The sequence below is a fragment of the Chelon labrosus genome, assembly GCF_963514085.1.
Source record: "Chelon labrosus genome assembly, chromosome: 18".
Classification (NCBI taxonomy): Eukaryota; Metazoa; Chordata; class Actinopteri; order Mugiliformes; family Mugilidae; genus Chelon; species Chelon labrosus.
Window position 1 is genome coordinate 7,201,929 of NC_140351.1, and position 23,458 is coordinate 7,225,386.

General features: G+C 42.0%; 1 protein-coding gene across 4 annotated transcripts; it reads left to right on the plus strand.

Moving 5' to 3' along the window:
• Positions 1-3,107: 3,107 nt before the first annotated feature.
• Positions 3,108-22,546, plus strand: rnpc3 (RNA-binding region (RNP1, RRM) containing 3). Of its 4 annotated transcripts, none has more exons than XM_084565604.1 (16): positions 3,108-3,175; positions 3,629-3,785; positions 3,875-3,922; positions 4,015-4,124; positions 4,247-4,330; positions 7,524-7,635; positions 8,251-8,319; positions 10,037-10,173; positions 10,378-10,503; positions 10,887-11,029; positions 14,047-14,229; positions 15,605-15,699; positions 15,900-15,958; positions 18,280-18,412; positions 21,993-22,070; positions 22,480-22,546. In XM_084565604.1, exons 2-15 carry the CDS (start codon positions 3,633-3,635, stop codon positions 22,059-22,061), a joined length of 1,521 nt encoding a protein of 506 aa, XP_084421730.1. In that variant the 5' UTR covers positions 3,108-3,175; positions 3,629-3,632; the 3' UTR covers positions 22,062-22,070; positions 22,480-22,546. The 4 variants fall into 4 exon arrangements, with proteins under 4 accessions (XP_084421730.1, XP_084421733.1, XP_084421732.1 ...); XM_084565607.1 differs by having other exon boundaries at positions 4,250-4,330; XM_084565606.1 differs by lacking the exon at positions 22,480-22,546 and adding an exon at positions 22,231-22,472.
• Positions 22,547-23,458: the final 912 nt, after the last annotated feature.

Genomic DNA, 23,458 nt, shown 5'->3' on the forward strand with positions numbered 1-23,458 from the left:
GAGTTTCCATTTGCGCTACTGGAAATACACACTTTACCCACCGCAGAGGCCCCGGGGCCGCCCCAGCCATGAAAGAGTCCATTTAAAGCTCCGGAGGCTGGGCATGACCTGACTTTACTGTCTAGAGGGTATTAGCCTTCATCCTGTGTCCAGTCAGGGAATACACAGGCCATTTGGGAGTTGATAGAGACTCTAGGACTCTGCTAAAGATCCAGTGTTATTCTCAAATAAGTCACAGTCTCAGGGCAAAAACAACCCCCACAAAGTTAGTATCAATAGTTTTAATCTGAATAATTCTCTGTCAGTTCAAATGCTCTAAAACCTGGGTGCATCTCTTTAGGTAGTTTTTTTTTTTTTTTTTTTTTTTTTTTTTTAAATGTGTGAATCCTTCAAATCCCAACAAACAGGAATGGATGTGTGTAGTTTGACAGTGTTTTTTCTCCTGAGGCTTGAACCTAACTGTAAAGTATTTCTGTGGACTAATTTGAAAAGGAGTCGAAATACTGAAGAGACGTGAGCAGAATTTTAAGAGTTGACCTTATTCCTACAGCAGCCATTTTGAACGAGCAGGTAGGGAACTGTTCCTGGTAGATTTACCAGATCAGTCAGTGTGAGGGTAGAAATAATTCAACACACATCTGAGCAAAATCAGTTTACAATAAATAAGAATAAGTATTCTTCCAATTGGACCTACCAAGTATAGCATATTAGACTCCCCAACTTTATTCTGGCTTCCTCTAATATCTGTTATAGGCCTGGGAAGCATGTTGTCAGTATTTCACAAGTTAAAATAAGCTGTTGTAACAGGAAGGAATAAAGCAGACATGATTCAGATTCCACCCCCAGCCCATGTTCACTAACCGACCCTAAGGTTGTGACTCAGTAGGTAGAGCGGGTTGTCTCCAGAACGTGCCACTCGCCGAAATATCATTGAGCAAGACACTGGGTAGATGGGTCTGTGATTGTAAAGCGCTTTGAGTACCAACAGGTAGAAAGGCGCCATAGAAAAACAAGGCCATTGACTATATTTTACATTTTGGCACTTGAAGTCACCCACAGGTTTTGCGGTGGCTCTGGCAGTCGCCATCTAGCCTGACTCACGTCTAATCCAAAAGTAGGCAAAAACCTCAGGGAAAACAAAAACATCTCTGCATATCCTACGCTGTTAGCCCAACATCAAATCCAGCAGAAACAAAGCAGCAACCAGCTGGTGAATAGGACGAAGCATCGGACTACATAAGAGACAGATAGTTCCCTGCTTGATTGTCACTACACCTTTGCGTGTGTCTGACACACTCTGCAAACAAGCTGGGAGCAAGTGTAACCAGGTACCTGCATATTCAACAGGTGGACTGATATAAAACTCCAGATTTACATCACAGTATGCAAGGCTAGCTGTATCCACCTTAAGGGGTGATAAGGCCGGGGTGGATTTGTGCAAGATTCACAAAACCGCCTGCGTCTGGTGGGTAACGTTAAATGCGTCCGTGTTGCGATTACAGCTTTTTGTGCATCTTCACATGTAGACAGCAAATAAGTGGATACTCAAAAATGTCTGAGTATCCAGGTAGCCTTAATGGTTTGGACCCAAAATCCACCAAACCTGACAAGAAATACCTTGGCTCGGTATGAATGGCCCAACCCAGGAGCTGAAACTCCACCAAGCCCGTAGCTTTTCCAAACTCAGGTCAACACACCTTGTCTATAGTCGGTCCAAATGTGACTAAACCTGCCAAATCTCTCTCCAAACTGCCTCCAGTCCAAACACCTAAAAACATAGCCAAATCTGGCAGCCGTTAATTACTCGCCCGGAGCCAGAGTCGTTTGTTGTGAGCGGCTGCCTGAACACAGCCAAGTGTGCCGATTTTTTATTTTTTTTATTTTTAGCCAGATTCAGCTGGCTACCTGAGCGTCCCTTTAGGATGCAGAACCCCAGAGGGCTAATAGATGCCCCTGTTCCTCTCTGGATCAGTTAAGTGGTGGCATCTCTATCAAAGCACAAAGTCGGGACTCTGATAATGTCGCACTGAGCTGTGGTTATTGTTGTTTCCTTGTTCCTCCTTGGTTTTGTCCAGGCTTCACCTTTAACAAACCAAAGTTGGGTTTCCTGGCTTTAATGACAGCCAGTTAAAGTAGAGTAAACATGATAAACCCATATATGCATGCATATATGAATTTTTGTCAGCAAGCAAGCTTGTCATGAAAGTTGTCACTATTTTACTGGCATAAAATGTCATGTATCTGCATCTGCACCGCTCACTTTCTCCTTCTCTCTCCACACCCACCAACATTCCCCGATCAGCATCTCTCTCCCTCTTCCTCTCCCTCAGCCCGGTGCGTGACGTCGGAGGGAGGACGGAGGATCGAGTGTCCACCGTTCCTCCCATCACCTGTGAAATTTCAGAGCCAGGCCACGGTGAAAGGGGGTATTGTGTCCCCCTGATGAGGAATGCCCTTGCGTTGCCGGTCAAAGAAAAGGCTTCATTTGGCCAGGAATTTGGAGGCATCTCGAGAAGAGCAGGGGAGATTTTCTCGGGGGTGGGGATGGGAATCTTCAGGCCTTCATAAGGCTGCACGGGAGAAGGAGAGGCCATCTCTAACTGAGCAATCATTAAATTGAAAATCACCAAAAGACACTGATTGGATTTTTTCTCATTTTGCTGAAATCTCCAAATCTGATTCAGGGCCACTCAAATTCTCTTAATAAAAGCCAGTTGCTATGGACATTTTTTCTTTAGTCATAATATCTTATCCTCTTAGTTCTAATTATTTCTGACTGCTCATTCATCAATGAAGAAAGTCATTTTTGAACCAACACAGAAAAGTCATTACTGCAGCAGTAGCTGCAATTTCATGTGGTGAGGCTGACACCTGCTGGTGACAATAAAGAACTACAATTTTGGTGTGTGGCTGCTGCTGGACTAAACGACACAATGCACAGCTGTACCTTGTTTAATAAAACATTTAAATTTTAGAACATCTACGGCCTACTACATGCTCACATGTTTGTTTGTTTCACTTTATCTGTAACAAAAATATTAAAATTTAGTGGCAAAAATTAGATTTGTTACCCTCCAGTCCGCTAGGTGGTGCTAATGCTAATGCGCAGCTCACTTGCGCTCACGAACTGAACAGGCGACCGGAAGTGGGTTTGTTTACCAGCTGCAGGAGGCAGGTGCGCTAACAAATACACTCACTGGTGTTTGAACTGTTTGCGTTAGCTTACGGTCATGGCTCTGCTTTAACCTGTATTAATTCAGTGTCTTTGCTGCGACCCAACTAAGAGCCGGTAAAGTTAAATGGTTTCGACAAGTCGTAAATTTACTTCAGGTTAGCAACGCTAGCATTAGCAAGAAGCTAAAGCTGCGGCTCGCCCACTGTAGAGTAGCACGGTTATTGAAAGAAATGCCAATTTGACTCTATTTCAGAAACTATACGGATGATAACCTCGAACATATCCAATTTAAACCTCACCTATATGATATTGGTAGCGACCCGTAAACATTGTCTTTACAATGATAGTAAACGACAGTGAGGTGTGCTTGGAAGCTAGATATTGATATTTTTAAAAAACAGAAGCTGTGTTTTTCCTCATTACGATTGGCTGTGTTGTTTAACTGTCTTCCAGGGAAATGGACAAGAATGAAGACCCGGCCCAGACTAAGAGCAGTAAGACGCTGCTTGTCCGCCACTTACCGGCTGAGCTCAGCCTGGAGGAGAAGAAGGACCTCTTGAAGTATTTCGGAGCCGAGTCAGTCAGAGTCTTGTCGAGCAGAGGTCGTCTGGTAGGTTGCACCTCGCTGACTCCTTCCCTGAGCCTTTAGAAATCCATGCGAGTCCAGTCTGAACCTATTTTTGTTTTCTGCCTCCACAGAAACATGCAGCCTTTGCAACATTCACTAGTGAGAAGTCTGCAGCAAACGTGAGTCTCCATTCACTGTTTGTAAAGCTTCAGATTTAGAGGCTTTATATGATTTGTTCTGTATGATGTTGCTCACTCCCCGTCTCTCCCAGGCTCTCAGCAGGCTCCATCAGTTGGAGCTTCTTGATCGGACGCTTGTTGTAGAGTTTGCGAAAGGCCAAGATCACATCACCGAGTTAAAGGACCCACCTGTGTCAGACAGGTAGGTTGCTTGTAATAAATTTGCTCATTACTTGTGCTGTCAACCTCTCTGAGATGCAGTGACATAGAGTCAGGTGTTTGCATCTTTTGTAGTGGTCTAAAGTTTACTTTACTTTCCTACAGCAGCGTCAAAGAAGAGCAGAAGAAACAGGAGGTCAAACCACCAAATATTCCTCTCGTAGAGACCGGCGTTGCTCCAAGCCTGGGGTAAGAATGAATACGTGTTTTTTTTATAGCTGTCATGCAGAGCTCGAGCATTTTGCAACCGTTTTTTGAGACATTATGAGCATTAGTTGAGGATGTGTGTGTAATTTTTTTAAAACCTCATGTTGAAAAGAAAGTACGGACCGTATTCTCCATTGTAGATGGAACTGCCGTGATTAGTCAACTGCATGGGCCACGTCATCTACACTCAACAGCAACAATGGCATAGCGAACTACTGGTGTAATTTTACCGCATCCAATTGCTTAGAAGGAAAAATCTGTTGAGTCAGGAGAAGGCGTTGTGGCAAAAAAAGGCGAGACGACAAAATTTCTGACCGGCTGAGCAGTTTAAATGACTTAGATATGGGAAATACTCACCATGAAATGCATCTTCTTCTCTCGATGTTCAAAACACACAGGGGCAAACCTAGTTTACTATACATTTTAAACATAACACACACACACAGTTAGTAACAGCAGCCTGAAGAATACACTTTGCACAATTTGTTTGCATCTATGCATGCACAGTTGTTAAGATTTGGTTCTTGAAAAAGATGTTGGTCTCAAGCCCTGTTGCGAAATAGCTTTGGTATGTTATGGAATAAATTAAGCGGTCAAGAAAGGTAGATGCCGCTCTCTCAGTAGTGTTACTCAGTTATGTTACACGTCTGTTGTTGCTTAGTCAAAAGTGGCATTGTCAGAAATATGCGTACCAGTTGTGTATAAATACATATAGGCTGCTCTTGTCTGTGTTTGTGCTGTTTGCCTGTGTCGTGACAGTTTCTTGGCAGTGGATTGAAACTAACCTTTAATAGATCAATGTCAGACAGCAGTTACTGGAAGGCCTACTGCACTGCTCGTATTTTTGTCGAGCAATTCTGTCACTTCTTCCCCTTTGTGCTGAACTATGCTGTGGACGTTCCCTTTCTGGTACAAGCCAGCTTTTCAGGCAGTCAGAATTGGACGTATGCCTAGCTACAGCACACAGGTGTAGCGCACTCTTGGCTTGTTGGTGGACACCGTGCAAGCGTGTCTCTGTAGCGTATGTATTGTTTGAATCCCAGGTGGTACTATATATATGATTCTTTTGATATGTTGGTAAATCCTACAGTTAGCAGTTAAAAGATTGCATCCTGCCTTTTGATATCAAGCCCTATCTTCTTGTGTGAATGCATAAATCATGACCTGCTCAAACTACCCGTTATACAATTAAATATGCATGCGTGACACATGTCCTCCAAACCTGGCCGCAGTGTTGTCAGTTTGCCTGTGTAGAAGCTGCCTTGAGGCTTTACCGCTGACAGTAAACCTGGATCTGAGAATCCGAGAGCTGTAGCTGGGAGCTGTCAGAGGCCTTGCGTCCAATTAGATATAACCGAGGCGCCACAGAGCACCTGACAGGCCGTCTGTCCTGCCAGTTGGTGGAACCAGGTGGTCTTTGATACCTCTCGCTCCAGTACTGACAGTCCGTCCTGCTGCAGCTAGAGAAACCAAGTCTGCCTTCTCTCACAATCAAAAGCGTCACATTCTAGTCAGAACAGTCTAGGTAAAACTTTCACTGAGAAAATGGATTCAGTGAGAAAGGACTCAGGGTGACCTATTGACTGCACTTCTTGTTTATGTTTCAAGAAAACGCTTTGATTCTTTTCTTCTTCTCAGATCTGCATTTTTCTGTTTTGGACATAATATAGACTAAACAATAAATGACCAATAGTAAAGGACATCAAAATAATAAGTAGGGCGGTACAGTGGTGTAGTGGTTAGCACTGAGTCCACTGGCTGACCGGGACCTTTCTGTGTGGAGTTTGCTTGTTCTCCCTGTGTCTTCCTCCCACCGTCCAAAGACATGCTCGTTAGGTTAACTGGTGATTCTAAATTGGCCGTAGGTGTGAGTGTGAATGGTTGTCTGTCTCTCTGTGTTAGACCTGCGATAGACTGGCGACCTGTCCAGGGTGTATAAGATGTGTATTACTCACTTGCCAGTTCATTAGGTACACTCGTAAAAAAGAATACATTCTAATTTAACAGTCCTGCGCTAAACCATTGATCATTTTAGAGGATGTGTGGTGGAGGAGGGTGGTTATTTAGCCTGGCCCACTGACTAAAATGGGATAAAACATGTGTAGGTACGACAAAATACAATTCAATAGCTCCACAAACCACAGCCTCCAAAATTAAAATGCACTCAATCAGCGAAAACTGTTGAATCAGTAGCTCTGACAGTTATTTTAAAGAAATGCTGAATACCATAACCTTCAAGAAGCTGAGATTTAGTGCAGGATGAGAACGCCTTCATTTTCACTGGTGCATCCAATGAACTGGCAGGTGAGTGTATATCCCCTCTAGCATTATTTCACATGTAATATTCGTACAGTTTAGGCCAGCAGTATTCAAATTCAAAAAGTTTACATATGCAGAAGATGAGGAGTCCAGAACCAGAGAATAGCAATTTATCAGCATAGGAAAAAGTTAATGCTAACTAATTAGAAAAGATTAAAAACACTTACTTTTCCACTTTTTATTTATTTATCTCGTATTCTTTTGTATTCAACTGCACATAGTTTAGATTTTTTGTATTGTTATTCTGTACTTCTTTGAAACATTTCACTTATAACAATCTGCTCTCCTCTTGGGCTGAAGCTGTTGGGCCAGTCAAATTTGTTGACAGGTGTTTCAAATCTGCTCCACTTGTAGATTTGGAATGATTTATTTCAAATAACGTTTAAAGATATTTTTAAATCCCCTGCCAGACTCAGAGGCATCTACAACCTTTTTTGTCCGTGAAGCCCTTTGAGATCCCCTCAGATGTTAGCATGAAGGCGTCACTCTGTTTCAGTCGCAAAAGAGAACACCAGACATCTGACTGGATGTCAGAAGTTTGTCAGACGCGTTGTGTAGCACATGTGTCGGCTGTGTTGTGTCACGCTTGTTTAAATAATACCCGTCCCATCTGTCACTCCCCAAGGCAGATCTACTCGCTGTTGTTGTAATTGGTATTCCAGTTTTTAGAGGTTTACTTACTTTTCTGTGTGACTTTTTTGTTATTCGTATATTAAATGAATCGTGGTAATGACTACTAAAGCTTTTTCCTCTTGAGATGTACTTATTTTTCTCACACTTTTTTAAGGGCTTGTATTTAAGGCAGTACATGTTGTTGCTATGGAGTTTAAGTATTTTTCTTTTTTCTCTCCTACAGGTTGAAATTCCAATCAAATCCCACGTTGAAGTATTTATACCCTCCACCCTCTCATGGCATTTTGACCAATATAACGCACGCGCTCATCAGTGTGCCAAAGTTTTACGTTCAAGTGAGTAAAATACTGCTTTTTATACGTTCAACCCTCTACCTCGACAGGCAGATGTTGGCCGCCTGTGTCCGTAAATGGTGTCCCTGTATGCAGTAGTGGAAAGAAATACAAATCTGCGCACTAGCCTTCAGATGAATATTGTAAAAATATAAATATGACTCAAGAATAAAAGGTTTTTGAACTGCATCCAAGCTCTTAAAGATCAAACAGCAAACATTTGCCTTTTAAATTTCAATTTGGGGGAGCAAGTATTAATAATAAACCGTAAGTGGGAGGCATGAGTTATGGGTTTAACATTTCCCTTGGAGCCTCGCTGCCTGTTTTTTTTTTTTTTTTTTTGTATCACTGCTGCTTCCCGTGTTAGCATCTTGGTGGTGCTAGAGCGTTGCAGAGTAACCTGGCCTCACCGTAGGTATCTCCCTACAGCCTCAGACTCACCTTGATCCTTGTATTTGTATGCAGAAAAGCCTTGCAGTCTGTTTAACATATGGATCCCGAGTTACAGGCTCCCTGTTTGAGAACACCAGTGTATTTATATTGCCAGCTCCGACCCAGCTTGGGTTGTGCACCTCAAATACTGCCACTGTTCTCACACTCGTGTCTCAAATTGTGCAGGTCCTTCATCTGATGAACAAGATGAATTTACCGAGTCCTTTTGGCCCCATCACTGCAAGACCGCCCCTGGTAAGCCTCGGCACGTCCCTGATGAATTGTGCTTGGTTTAGATGGAATTTACTAGATGATGAAACAAGACAAACTGTTTTTGTGAGGAAGCCGGTTGTCAGACGTGTCACAGGGCATACTTTATTCAAAAGGAGAGAACTTAACCTCTAAGGTTGCACGGATGGTTTAGTTTTCTGAAGTGGGGTTGTAGGAGGTACTTGTGCCTTTTCTGATGTAGCCGTTAAATCCATCAGTGCTCTCTTCAAAGCCTCCAGATGCCACCAACAAAAGCAGTCATTTTATCTCACGTCCTTGATCATTTAGTTTGTTTGGGTGCTACTTTGTTGTGCTGTTAACATGTTAATTTAGAACCAAACTAACTAACTAGCACCAAAATTCAATTCAATTCTATTTATATAAGAACAATACAAATTGTCTCAAGGGACTTTACAACCTCCGGTCTGAAACCCCCAGAGCAAGCCTGAAGGCGACGGTGGCAAGGAAGAACTCCCTTTTAACAGGAAGAAACCTTGAGCAGAACCCAGCTCATATGGAGGGACCCATCTGCCTAAGGCCAGCAGGGTAGAGACAGAAAAGAGAGAGAAGAGAGAGGACAGGAGGAACGAGATAAACATACATCTGACTGAAGCGTACACAGATACAACACAGCATCCTTAAAAACTTGCTGCTTGGGTTGTGTGTCCTTTAACTCAAATTTTGTGCCACTTGAAACTTTTCTTTTGCTGAAACATCTGCGTTTACATATACACCAATCAGGCATAACATTATGACCACCTTCCTAATATTGTGTAGGTCTTCCTTGTGCCTCAAAAACAGTTGTGACTCATCAGAGAATGGACATGGGCCTTCTGAGGGTGTCCTGTGGTGTCTGGCAACAGAATGTTGTTAGTGGGGGGTCTTTGGGTCCTATGGGTTGGGCCTGGTCTGGTCTGGTCTAGTTGGGTGCTACATGTCTAAGTAACATCCACACAAGAACACTGAATTGTCACAAGATGGTCAATGCTATTTACTTTCGCTGTTATTGGTTTTAATGTTGTGGCTGTTCGGTATATACCAGGAATAAAATGTGGTATAAACTCCTTCTAGCAAGGAATTTATACTGTATTTGGATAATTTGTGTTTATTGTGGGTTCTCCTCAGAAATAATAAATGAAATGAAACTGGAGGTTTCAAGAAAAACACCACACTTGTGTGATTGCTTCTAAACTATCTGCGATGGCACAAGATTCATGGTTATATGAACGTGAAGAGAGGTGAAGTGTAACTTCCAAACAGTCATTACCCCATCCATTGCCAGCAGCTGAAAAAGCTCACAATTTTTTTATTACAAGGATGAGACCAGAGTCTCTCTGGCAGTGAATAAAACGTGAACTCTAAAATACGAGAGTAATGGGTATTGAAAGGATTTTCCCCACCGGGTCTGGTTCGTTTGGGCTGATGGGAACACAGCAATCAAACTTTGTTCAGGAACAAATCAACCGAGCTGAGACCGGTTAGAGGGGGCTGTCTCAACCCCGCATGCAGTCGCTCCTGGAGCAGTTTGTTTGCTGTGTGAACACAGACCAGTATGGGATATTATTACATCAACAAGCGGTTAAGCTGATGCGGAATAGGTCGTTGTATTCCACTAGAGCACATATTAGATGAAAATTTCGTGAGTACACACGACATGAAAGTATAAACCAAAAATGAAGCCATGTACTTTTGTCTCTTGCAGTTTGAACACCAGCCTCCACCCATGCCTATGCCCCCTCCTTTCCCTCCCGAATACCCACCTTTACCAGAGGAGGAGATGGAGCTGTCCAGTGGGGAGGAGTCCGAGTATGAAAGTGGAGACGATGAAGACAAAGAGAGGTGAGGAGCAGACAGTCTTGCAGGACTCCATACAACTAATTTTCTACAAACATTTCTCTGAAGGCTGCGTGTTAATGTGTCACTCATCAGTAATAATATCTCTAGACAGCGGCTTGACAGCAAATGTCTTTAAGATCCTGTGGATGGGCAGGTTTGTTTTTTGTCCAAGCTTTTCCCTTATTCCCAACGCCTGCTTTATTTCAGGATTGTTCGTCTGATGGGCCTGGTCAACCAAGCATGCAAGAGACCCCTGAGACCAAAAAGAGCTTCAAAGAGAAAGAAGCCCAAGATCAAGGATCTACTCTTTGCTCCCAAACCAGACTCTCAGAGGTACAGCAAAGGCACTCATGCATGTCACAGTCCTCTAGCATAGCTCATCTGGAGACAGTACTCATAGGCAGCTAAAAACAGAGGACAAAAACCTCCAGACAATAAGTTTTCCCTCATAAAGACAGCCTTGTGTGGCTTGGAGACTTCTTGTTTCAGCACCACACACGCGCACACTCCCTTAATGACAGACCACAAACTCTGTTTCCAGGCTATAAATACACACACACAGAGTCTCCTGGCTGCATGTTTGCAGACTGGGAAATATCTCCAGGTGACCAGAACAGAATATCCCAAACCGTAAGCAGTTCAGGAGCCAGGTTTATTGTGTTTTTTTTTTTGTTTTTACTGTTGAGGGGACTAGTGATTTTCTCTGCTGTCCTCAGTGCTCCAGTACTGCAGCCGTCTGACGTGTTCGAGCAGCCCCACCCTGCAGGGCCGAGGAAAATTGAATTCCACATTTCGGGTCCAGAGGTGGCCGCTATCTTGGAAGGGAGTGGGCCAGTTCAGCCTGATGATGAAGGCAAAGGTAAGGACTCGATGTGCATATTTATACAAACGTACTAAACTCAGAGATGCATTCATAAGCTTCGAGCTGACGGAAGGGACGTCAAATCGGTTCTGTGAAACACTACTTTTTGGTCAAAAAGATTTTATTAGAGGTGTTTGTTTGGTCTTCCTTTTAGGACTAGGAGTGCAGTTGTCAGGCAGAAACACTCTTTGAGGTCTCGCCTCTTACCGATATTAGCACAACTCTCACCTTTCCTCATCGTAACCCTTTCTTATCCTCTTATTTGGATTTGTCTTACCGTTTCCTCTTGCACGGACACATGACCATCTCTCTTTGGTGTTTAGCACATCAAAATCAGAATCAGCTTTAATGACCAAGTATGTGCACATACAGGCAATTAGACTCCGGCAGCTTTACTCTCTTGTACATAACGCACAAACTTAAATAAGTGAAGAAAATTAAAAATAAAAATAAGATAAAATAAACAAAATCTCAATCTACACACATGATATAGAATAAAAATATAGAATAAGAGCAGATATAGAGTGCCGAAGTCCCGCCCCTCTACTTCCGGGTTATGGGACCTATCTTTCGAAAAAATATGAACGGCAGTCTATGGAGAGATCATAATTATTTTTTGGTCCCGATCGAATTGTGGCATGAATTTCACATATGATGTATGTGAATTTAAAAGATAATTTTTCACGTCAAGAGATAAATTATTTGACGTAAATAAGCTGAACAACATTAGGTTTTGTATGAGATCGCTTAGTGAACTACATCTCTCTAGAGATCCCTAGAGAACTATGGCTGTCTCCTTGTTGAGCTTTACCGTCTTCTTCCAGGACGAAGGCAGAAGCATCAAACGAGGTGAAAATCATTATAAATCGGGTCATGTCGAGAGCTGTAGTTACATGAAGGGAGTTTTGGTCGGTTCTGTACGCGCCAGCATGCGGGACTTGTAGTTCGTTTAATTACGTATTTTCCATAGCGTTTTATTTAACTATCTTGCGACAAACTGTGACATTCTTGACATGTAAAAACATTTTTTATTCTGAAAAACAACATATGTATAATCCAAGGCACAAGTCGATCGGGACCAGAAAATAATTTATCTTTCGCCATAGACTGCCGTTCATATTTTTTCGGAAGTAGAGGGGGCGGGACTTCGGCTCTCTATATAGAACAAGCCAGGGTTTTCTACAGTAAAGTATGTTGCATTGGCCGGGAATCGAACCCGGGCCTCCCACATAGCAGGCGAGAATTCTACCACTGAACCACCAATGCAAATGAGATGTGACAGGTGACGATACTGTCCACTATACTAACCTACTACTATTCTACGAACGACATTAGCATTAAACAGATTTACCGCACTGCTTCTTCGTCTTAAGTTTTGCTATCACACAGATCTCCTCGGTTTGAACCTGTAACCACACCTACATTTACATGAGGTGTTAAATGGACAGAAAGTTGATGGTCCACCAGCAATACAAGGTTTGCAAAATCATATTTTAGCTTGTAGTACACAGTACGTACAAGCTTGCAGCCGCCTGTTAGAATTGTGAAGTATTTTTGAACATCATTAAATCGTTTTCCCATAATAAATTATTTACATTTTATTATGCCACTCAGTGCAGTTCCAACAAAGGATTGTAAGGGTCATGACACAACAAGCTAGTGGTCTGCCATTTTCCAGTGTCGGGCCATTGCTGAGCATCTCCAGTTTTTCTAGAGTGTCCCGTTCAAGTTGACGGCAGCTTTTCAGCCCATTTCAGCATTTTGAAATAGCAGAGGAATGGGTCGATTTTTGTTTTACATCAACTAGTATTCAGATGCTTACACAATGACGATAAAATGAGGAGTCCACATTAAAAAATAGGGGCTTGCTCGTTCTTATCTGTGCAGAAAAAACACCGTACCTGTTTGATTATTTCTATACATCTTGTTTATTATCACATTGAAGCAGGAGGTGGTGGTGACACCGCAGCCGACATAAGTTAAAGCTCTTAGCACGGGCGAAGTCGGAGCCAAGTTTCTCCACAGCGGTATATCACAGCAGAAACTCGTACCAAGAAGGTTGTCCCATTATCTGTATGAGCAAATGTCATTGAGGGCACAGTCTGTGTTACTTGTCAGCTGTGCACTTCCCTCTTTGCCTTATCTCCCTTCTCTCTAGCTGCAACTCCACTCGCCGGCAAGTCTCCGAGAAGTAAAATAGATCTCAAAGTCAAACACAAAAGATTTCCTAAAGGCAGGGGAAAGATAAACCATGACAGGTGGCTTTTTTGGATTAGTCTTGTTTTGGGGGAGTGGGGTTGTGGGATCCGATAAACAAGCCATTTAAATGAAAAGGGAAGGTGGGAGGGGTAGATAAGGAGGAGGATAATTTCGAAGGCAGTGATCTAGTCCACTGCAGAGAGAGTATCAGAAAAGCTCCCCGACGCCTCTCGCTCCGGCGCGCACACACACGCATGCACCTTATGTGGATGACAAGTTATTTTATTTTTTTCTTTTCTCCCCCCTCCGTCGGATTTGTACAGGCTCACTGCTCTCGGTAATCTCCGACATGTGTGCGCGCATCCATGCACTCCTCAGATGAGTTATCCTTCCCACTGCCCTGTCAAACTCATGTTTGCAAAACAGGAGATCCCGATTACACTCCTTTATTTGACACAGACGGAACGGGCCTACGTCTTCTTTCAGCTTCTCGTTGCTTATTATTCGTTTATCACATTAAGCTCTTATTATTTTCAGCTCTGTCAAATTGTGCCGGTGCCCCTGTGAGGAGTTCTAAATGTCAGTACGGTTAACTAATTGTGACCAAGAGGATTTGCTTTCACTTTTTCATCCTGAGCTTGTGCTGTTTACTCGAGAGGATAAACATTTTTGGAAGTGATTATTTCACCATCTGCTAGTGGTGCACATTGTGGAAACTTCTTAAGTGTCCGAGGAAGGGGTTTGAATCCAACTCTGTTGCAACACATGATGAATTGGTTTCAGCATGCCACATTTTGATCTTTTCCTCCTCCAAGTGGACGAGAGTGAGGTCGCCCCCAGCGACGAGCAAGAGGCCGCCGAGACCGAAGGTTTTGGGAAGCTTTACCCCAGCGCCCAGACGACCGAGCAGCAGGAGGAACACAGCGACGACGAATGTGATCTCACGTCAGGCATCATCTCTAGGAAGGAGCTGGAGAAAGGACGGCTGTCAAGAGACGGTAAATATAACCTATACGGGCGGCTCAGTGGGTAGCACTGGCAACACGCAGCAGGGAGCGTCCTCGGTTTGAACATCAACAGAACCTGTCACAAACTGGTGATTAGAGACGGAGGGGGGAGGGGGAAGAAAAACCAGACCTTTAAAAGTTTTCAAAATCAGTGTAAAAAGAAAAAGAAGCTGAAGGCTGAAAAAGCCGGGAGGAATACGTTTCAGGTCGTCATGCTGTTTGTATTGTTACAGATAATAATAATGTACGTCCAATATTTATTTATTTATTTATTTTGAACAGCAGTAACCTATTCACGTTCCCAGTCAAGCAGTAGTCGGTTCCAGAATCGGCAGAATCTGGAGCAATCCGGTAAATATTAGAATAAAGTTGCAGTCGACTGAGAGGCATCACGATGAAACTAAAAGGAAAAACTGCAAACTGCAGGAAATCAAATGACTTCGCCCCACTGGATATCTAGGAAAAGGCCAAATAATATCAGCTACAGGTGGAATTAGGTCCAAGCCCGCACTGCTGAGTTTGCAGGTCAGTCGTCAGACTTTATTAAACATGGTTTCAATGACAAACCAACAGAGAAATATCACCCTTGTCTGCTGGACTCCTCAGCTTTAAAGGGAAGTTTAGCTTGCTTTGGATCTTCTCTCGTCACTATTTTGCATCAGTTTTTAGTAAAAAAGCTTGGATTTATACGCTAATTGTCAAGAAACATGTCTCCAAATAAACAATTAATGTTCTGCTGGGAAACCTTTGGACCTGGCATTTGTTGTGTGGATGTTACTTAGACAGCCTGACATAGACACACACACACAAAAACGCTTTAGGAACAACTAAAACAGCCCAAGGTGAACCTGATCAAGTATCTGTGAGATGATCCACAGAGGCCCCTCCCCTCAAATGCCCCCCCACTAACAACATCCTGTTGCCAGACACCACAGGACACCCTCAGAAGGCCCATGTCCGTTCTCTGATGAGTCACCTGTTTTGGAGGCACAAGGGAGGGAGACCTGCACTATATTAGGAAGGTGGTCATAATGTTATGCCTGATCGGTGTGTTCCTGTAATGTGGATCAAAACAACATGAGATTGTAGTGTCCGTAAAATGTCCAAGTAGCATCTAAAACAAACTGTGTGGTAGGTGCCTCTCATTGCTTTAATGTGTCAGAGCATCCCTTAGCCTAGTTCTTCATCTATTCCGTCTTAAATAAAACATTGAGGTGACGGCATTGAGTTGCCGTGACTTTGAATTTATTTAAATGTTGGTATAGGCGGCTCAGAGATCCTTTGTACCCGTTTTTGAAATTCTCCTTGTACCAAGTCTTATTTATTTATTTATTTTTTTATTCGTCTCCACTCTCTTTTATAACAGAGATAAAAAGGATGTCTGTGTTTAAAAATTATGAACCGGGCGAGCCGACCTGCAGGCTGTACGTGAAGAACATAGCAAAACAAGTGGAGGAGAAGGTAGGTCCATTTATAGCACTTGACCCACTTATGTGTGTTTGTTTGGTTTATTGGATATGATGCTTAAATGGGAATTTATTGCTTGAGACAAACACATGTCAGCAGTTCTCTCTGTTATATTTCATATTCTGAATATATATTTCATATTCATATACATATATATAGATTTTTTTTGCATATATTTTTTATTTCTCTTCCAGGACCTGAAGTACATCTACGGGAGATACATTAACCCTTCATCAGAAGCTGAGAGAAACATGTATGTACATCCATTTTATCTTGACTTTACTTCTTATTGACACTACTGCTTCTCACTTCATCATCATCATCATCATCATCATCATCATCATCATCATCTCCATGAGTTATTTTTGACTCGGGCAGTTTGTCACTTTCTCTTGAGAGTTTTTTGGTAATTCGTGCTGACTGTGTCTCAGGTTATTATTAAGTGTCCAAACCGATGTCGAGATCATGAGGGACATTTTTTTATGTTTGTGCATCAGCAGTACTTCAAATGAATATTCCACCTCCTGACTCATCAAGCTGAGCTTAAGTTGAGGCCAGGCTCTGAACACAGATGGAGTTGATGAACAGGAAGGGGCTGGTGGATTATTTTGTCCTTTTCGTGACCTACTTCTAGATTGGGACTTATTTTCTGTCTGGTTTCGAGTCACTGCAGTAAGTTGGTTAAATCCAGATCGATCATAATTCAAAATCCTGCAGGTTTTCGCTTCAAACAAATACAAGCTGATTTTACTGAGTTTATTAAGTTTATTAATTATCACTGGTCCAAGGGATGCATGAATCCCGTAACAGGTATTGGTCTGATACTGTGCATATTTATTCTGATGCAACCACCCCCTAGCTGGCTGTTGACGAGCATCTTCTTGAGTGTTTATTGATGTGGTGGCATTTAGACTTCAAATACGGTAGCGGGACAGTCGTCATAACCTATTCCTACCTGGAAACCTAAGTCAGTATTGCCAGTATTGGCAAGTACCCAAATGTACATACTTGCACATGTTCTGACAAAAAGATGTTACGTATGAACGATGTGGAAAACAAATAATCCCAAAGATGACATTTGCTTTAATCGATTAAACAGCATAATGGTCTTAAGACTGTGACGCACCAATCCGGGTAGGCCATTTACTGCCGTTGGGTCGTCGGTGATTGTTTGTGGGCTTAGTTTTTGCGGGACGTCTTGCACTGTTGACGCTAGCAGTTTTTCAGTTGAGAAATCGAGACATAGGTGGCACAGTGCTGTGGTGATGCCTCACAGCAAAAAGGTTCTGGGTTCGATTCCATTAGCCAACTGGCTCCTGTGTGGAGTTTGTATCTTCTCCCTGTGTCTGCGTGGGTTCTCTCCGGGTACTCCAGCTTCCTCCCACCGTCCAAAGACATGCTGGTTAGGTTCATCGCTGATTCTAAATTGCCCATAGGTGTGAATGGTTTTGATGAGTCTTTGCTTTGTGTTCAAGTGCAACTTTTTGGTCCAAACACAGGCAACATGAGACAACATTACAGTCGGCCTTTAATGGCGGTAGTTTTATGTCTGCCCGACTTTTAAAGCTGAGGCTTCTCATATACAGGGACTGGGTTTTAACCAACAGTACACTGATATTACACCAATTTATTTCCAGCCCTCAATCAACACTAAAACTGTGGTTTTCTCACCCAAAAAAAATAAATAAATGAGCCTTTCCATAACGCGTCCCGATAAATCTTAAAACACCTGCTTATGCACTGAAAATTCAGAGCTTTTTAAAAAAACAATGATATAAGTCAGCCTGCCGAGTGTGGCGGCTGAGCGGTATTAAAAGTGAAGAACAACTTTCCGTCACACCTAACCTTCCTTGTGATATCTCATTTTAAATGTCAGTGCAGCTGAACGCACGGCGCAGCTGCTCTCATTAACCTGCATTTATGGTAATTTAGACAAATGACACTGCCGTGGGAAAATATAGGTTGAGAATGACGCCTAGAACAAATGAGTCGAGATCATATCATTATTTCTTGTCTGACAGAAGAAACATAAATATGTAAATAGGAACAACTTTACTGTGAATTGCACTGAATTAAACCACAGTGAAGCTGATCCCACAGAGGCGGGGTGGGTTTAAGACGACTTTCTGCTGTCTCTTAAGTGTCTTAGTGTGTTAATGAAGTTGATCACACAGCCATTGTTGATCTTGCCAGTCATAAAATAGTGATTTGAATTTAATGATTTGAAATAATGAAAAGAAAAGAAGCCATGTCAGTGAGTGCAGCCGCCTCTGTGGCGTTTTCACATTTAAATGACTGGATTTCTGATACACTGCTTACCTTTTTGGAAAAAGTGAGTTTACCACGATGCACGCAGATGTATTATTATCTTGCTTAAATTGCTACCCATTAAACTCAGCTGGTTGGAAGACATAAACCTGCAGGTTGTCGGGTAACACATGAGCAACAACTGCCTTTTTATATTCTCATAGAGGGAAATAACATCTTCTGAATATCCACAGTACGACGCTGGACTCGTCCCAGCCGTAAGCACGGCGTGATAATGATGTGTCCCCGCTTTGCTTCGTTCCTCAGGTTTGACATTGTGTTAATGAAGGAGGGGCGGATGAAAGGGCAGGCCTTCGTGGGACTCCCCAGTGAGCAGAGTGCAGAGAAGGCGCTGCGGGAGACCAACGGCTACGTTCTCTACGACAAACCCCTCGTTGTTGTATCCTTTTATCTGCTCTTCTTGCTAAATGAAGCAAAGACATGGGTCCCGTAAGGAGGCTGTGAGTATTTGGAAGGGTTTAATCAGCTGGTCTGTAAAGAGACGCACATGTAGATGCAAAACTTGGACACACTTTCTCATTAAAAGGTTTTTCTGCATTTTTATTTTTTCCTATGTTGTAGATTAGTACTAAAAACATTAAGATTATGAAGAAATACAAGTGTTAAACAAACCAGAATATGATTTATATTTTAGATTCTTCAGCTTTTTACTTTGATGGCAGCTTTGCACACTCCCAGAGTTATTGAGGGTCTTGTTGGCTGCTTTGATTTCACTCTGCACTCCAACTCATCCCAAATCAGTTTTATGTAGTGTGATTGTGGAGGCCAGGTCGTCAGATTACTCCTTCTCCTTCAAATGACCCTTACATAGCCTAGAGGTGTGTTTAGTGTCCTTGTCCTATGGACCCACTCAGGGTATGGTAGCTATGCTGTTTAAGTGGGGCTTGAATTTCCTTGAAGTGAAACACTTATTTGCTATAACCATAAAGAAGTATACTATATTTTAATTTGCTCCTTATAACCCTTGCAGCTCTGTTTACCAACAGACAGAAAGTCTAGAAAAAGTAGGGCTTGATTTACATCACAAAGGGAATGTGTCTCTGTTAGCTATTGGTAGTAGATGGTGGAACAACAACTGTGCAAACTGTAACCAGCAAAAGAAAGAGAGCCCTGTTGTGTGAGGTGGCAAAGAGAGTGTTATGTTATGCTAACGCTAAGATTTAGATCAATTAGCACTTTAGTAGTTCATTCTGGCTTTGGACAGTAGGCTAATAGCTGTTGCTATGTTGCCAGCATTAGCAGCCAGAAATTGGATGGGGAGCTACAAGGAATACAATAAAATATATGAATATACAGCTGCTAGCATATCTAGCATTAGCCATGCATTCAGTCAGGCTAGCACCTGTAACATTTTTTCTATTTGGTGCTTTTTATATGATCAACTTTCTACTATCACCTCCTCCGTTGTCACGTTAATTTGATTTGGTGAAAAACGTGATATAAAGGACTGTCCATCTGCTTTATCGTCTTCATTATAGGCGATGAAGGAATAAACCAATCCTCCTAAGGTTTTCTCCTGCTCCCAGCCCTGCAGTAGAACCATGACATGCTTCTCTCTCCTCTCAGAGAGGTGTTAATTGTTTTGTATGTGTTGTTGGTTGTAGCTCGGTGCTAAGGAAAACCGAATCTGGTCTTTGCAACAGCAGCACAGATGATAAATAAATAAACCTTGAACCTAACACCACTTTAAAACGGGTATTTTAAAAGAAGAAGCCATGGTCAGCTGTAAACACCGAGACTTTTTGACACGTACTGTTCAAATGGAAACAAAATACCTCATATGTGGCGGTTTTAATTAATAAATGAATCCATGGTCGTGGCCGTGACATGTTTACTGAACATCTATAAAATGGATTTTAAAAGGTCAGTAAAGAGGTGACGTGTGGTTATCAAACAGGCGCCCCTTTTCACAGATGTGTTGCTGGCTTTGGCTCACGGTGTTTTCGTGAGAGCGGGGGACCCACCACCTGCTCTTCCTTCCTCCTCTCAACGCGGATATTGTGCATCAACTTTTGAACTTGTCTAATGGAACAAGGTTATTGATTTGGATGGTGGGTTTAATGGATGCATCCGGTTGCCAATTAGCTCGGTGGCAGCGTATTAGTGTTTCAGACCAAAGAATGAACAGAGATGTCTGCAGTGTAATTTACTTGGGATGTTGTTGTGAATTTAGATGTGTTCTATGTTAAGGAGCTTCTGTTTTGCTAATACAGTTTTAGGCACATCCATAATAGTCTTTTTTTGACTGTTGGGCTTTGTATCTTGCATGCAAATGCTGCTGTCTCTTTCAAAGATGTTAGATCATCTTCGAACGTATGTTTTATGATCTACTAACGTTATCTTTCCCCTTCGTATTCCTTTTAAAATTTGCTTGACCTCAGACATTTTGGGATATCAACTTGTTGGTTCTCCTGGCAATTACTAGCTCAGATGATTGCTACCACTTTCATTTAAAAAAAAAAAAAAAAAAAGAAAAAAATAATAATATATGACACTGGACCCAAAAGCTAGTTAGCTTAGCATACAACGGTAGATACTAGCTTGCCAAGCTCAATCCAGGTAAAAATTACATTCTAGCATTGGTTTGTAAGCTAAATGATGGTTCTAGCTACAGATTTACCTCAAAGAAGTAAGATTGGCATCAACTTTTTCTTTCAGCTAGGGTCAACAAAGTGAATAAGTGTTTTCACAAATGTGGAATTACTCTTTTAACCCCTAGGTATTTTTTGGATTGGCTAATTTTCTTAAAACAGTTGTAAAAAGAAATGTGTATTTGCTATATGATTAAGTTAGGTATGTCTTAAAGGGGAACTACTGTTTTTTACAACCTGGACCTTATTTCTGGCATAAAATACGATCGTTTACTCACCCATATAACTTTTGTGTCATTTGTTGTCGTTCAGAAGATATTTAGATCTGCGTATATCCATATAGTGGGAGTGACTGGGGCACTGAAACGCAGCCTCTAAATAACGCATTGTCTGCCACAAAACTTGTTCATTTCACCAATATTTTGTTATCATACTCTAGTGCTATTCCCCGTGGACTCCGGAGTTACCTGTTGTCATCATCCGGGGTCTGTAGATTGACCTACAGATGATGTCTTCTGGCCTGGATGATGTCGTCTCTGAGGACCCGCAACAGTCGGCTTGTTTACCTGTAATTTGCTACTGCTATGGTTTGTCCACAACCTCAGAATTGGAAAAATATTCAGCCATGTTGCAAAAAACTAGCAGTAGCAAACTGGTGAAATGAACGAGTTTCGCGGCAGATAATGCGTTATTTAGAGGCTGTGTTTCGGTGCCCCATTCACTCCCACTATATGGATATACGCAGATCTAAATATTTCCAGAGCGACTCCAACTGACACAAAAGTTATATGGGTGAGCAAACAGCCAGAAACAAGGTCCAGGTTGTAAAAAACAGTAGTTCCCCTTTTCAGTGGTTGCCTCAGACTCCAGCATAGAACCTGCCAGTGAGTCGTTGAACAGCTGGCTACAAAAATTAGGAGCTTGAAGACAGCAGTATAGATTAAATAGCAGACTGAGGTGTGAAGTTTATTAACCTGACAGCATCACAGTTACAGCCTTTCACTCATCCGGCCCAACCTTCTTTATTTAACCTGTCACGAGGGCAAACAGTTTATCAACCTGTATGACAGGCAGAAGCTGTCACTGAGTAAGTGAGGCAACCTCAGGAACGCAAGAGACCCGAGCTCTTATAAGGTCAATTTTGGCCAGTAGTCTTCTGGCATTTCTGGACAAACAGCTGCAACCTTTTCTGAAATTAAATTCATATGAGGAAGTGAGTGTCACATGGAGAAAGGGGCCTCTTTGGCTTGAAGCTGCTATTTGCAAGTTTAGGATTAAATGACAATTGGCGTATTGGTGCGTATTTTCGATGGTGAATCTGTTAAAAGAAACGATCGTGGCGACAGACCCTTAACTATAAATTCACAGCAATTTGCCAGATCTGCAAGACCAAAACAAGATAACACAGATACCAAGAAAGGGCCAAAACAGCGATGAACTCAACAGGTGAGTAAGACACAGAAGCATTTAAGGTCATGGAAAAAGAGAATGCTAAAATCACAACTGATTTCTCATAGTGTCACAGTGCAACTAGCTATATTATATTATATTATCATTGTAATGGTGTTTTCTTTTCACTATTGTGTTTACACTTTATCTATTCAAGATGCCAAGGCTTGATATTGTGGCCCAGCAGAACCATTTGTATCCTTATTATGGCATATCCTTTGTTTAAATGTAGTTATTGACGCACAACAGGAACTTGAAGCAACTCAACATGTATTGTAGTTGAAGTGTAAAAGGACTGAGTAGTATACTGTATCTCTTTTTTTTTTTTTTTCGTTTAGTGCAGACTGTGCTATTTTAATACTCCTTTTAAACTCACTGATTTTTACCTTGTTTGACTGAATTTCAGGTGGTGGTTGTCAGAGGTTGTCTTCTTCTATTCTTTTATTATTAAATAAAATATTTTATTAAAATAACTCGTGTCATGTTTTTCTTCCAATCACAGCATTAAACACGTGTCAACATTTGTGCGCTATCATAACCGATTACTTTCAGTTCCAACCTTAAAGGCCTGTCAGCCCGGTAGATACAGACAGGGGGAAGGTATATGAGATCGAGATTGGCTCTGCAGCAGATGGTAGGCTGTCAAAACAGTGCAAAAAAACAAAGTCTTGAAGAGACGGCAAACAAACCAAACAGACTGCAGTCTGTGGGAAATTGCTTGGACTTGGTTAGCTTACCTTCAAAATCCCTGGCTGGCCTCCTCTCTGTTATTACAGAGTAAACCTTGGCAGGTGAACAGCTCCCCTTTGCAGCCGCCAGTCTCAGGATTTGGAAGTAAAAATTGAGTTTTGTCCTGATTACGCGGAAGCAACACTGATGGTGTAGTTGGGGCATGTCAATCACTGGGAAAGAATGTAAAATTTAAGACGCTGGAAGGAGTGGCTGGAGTGGTTTGAAGGTAGACTCAGAGCAGATCCCTATTTTTAGCATCCGCCAGGTCCTACGTTAACATCTTCTCAGTTTGCCGTGATAAAGTAAGCCTCAAACTGTCATGGTATTTATCTGTTTTTCAAAATTGCTTTTGTCAAAACTGGGAAGCAGAAATGACAGTCACACTCAGTGCAAGTTTGCTCTAAATCCTAAACAGACACTGCACCATACAAACAAAAAAACATTTAATTATTTATACATTTATACACAGTAGGATTGGAGTTGATCTTTCTCCAGGTCTGTATTGATATGTAGAAATATCACCATATTCATCTGCCGAAGGTGAAGATATTGATTGATTGAATAACTTGTCTGGTGCAAAATATTTCTGGAAATACTAGCATGATATGTTTTTATTTTGTACCAGGTTTCTGTTCATATTTTGTTTCTTCAGA

What these genes read in the sequence shown, in the direction of transcription:
- rnpc3 (XM_084565604.1), top strand. Translation starts at nt 3,633, where the DNA reads ATGGACAAGAATGAAGACCCGGCCCAGACTAAGAGCAGTAAGACGCTG. An exon ending in CCCAAACCAGACTCTCAGAG is followed by an intron (nt 10,504 to 10,886) that starts GTACAGCAAAGG and finishes TGCTGTCCTCAG; the next exon opens with TGCTCCAGTACTGCAGCCGT. An exon ending in CAAAACAAGTGGAGGAGAAG is followed by an intron (nt 15,700 to 15,899) that starts GTAGGTCCATTT and finishes TTTCTCTTCCAG; the next exon opens with GACCTGAAGTACATCTACGG.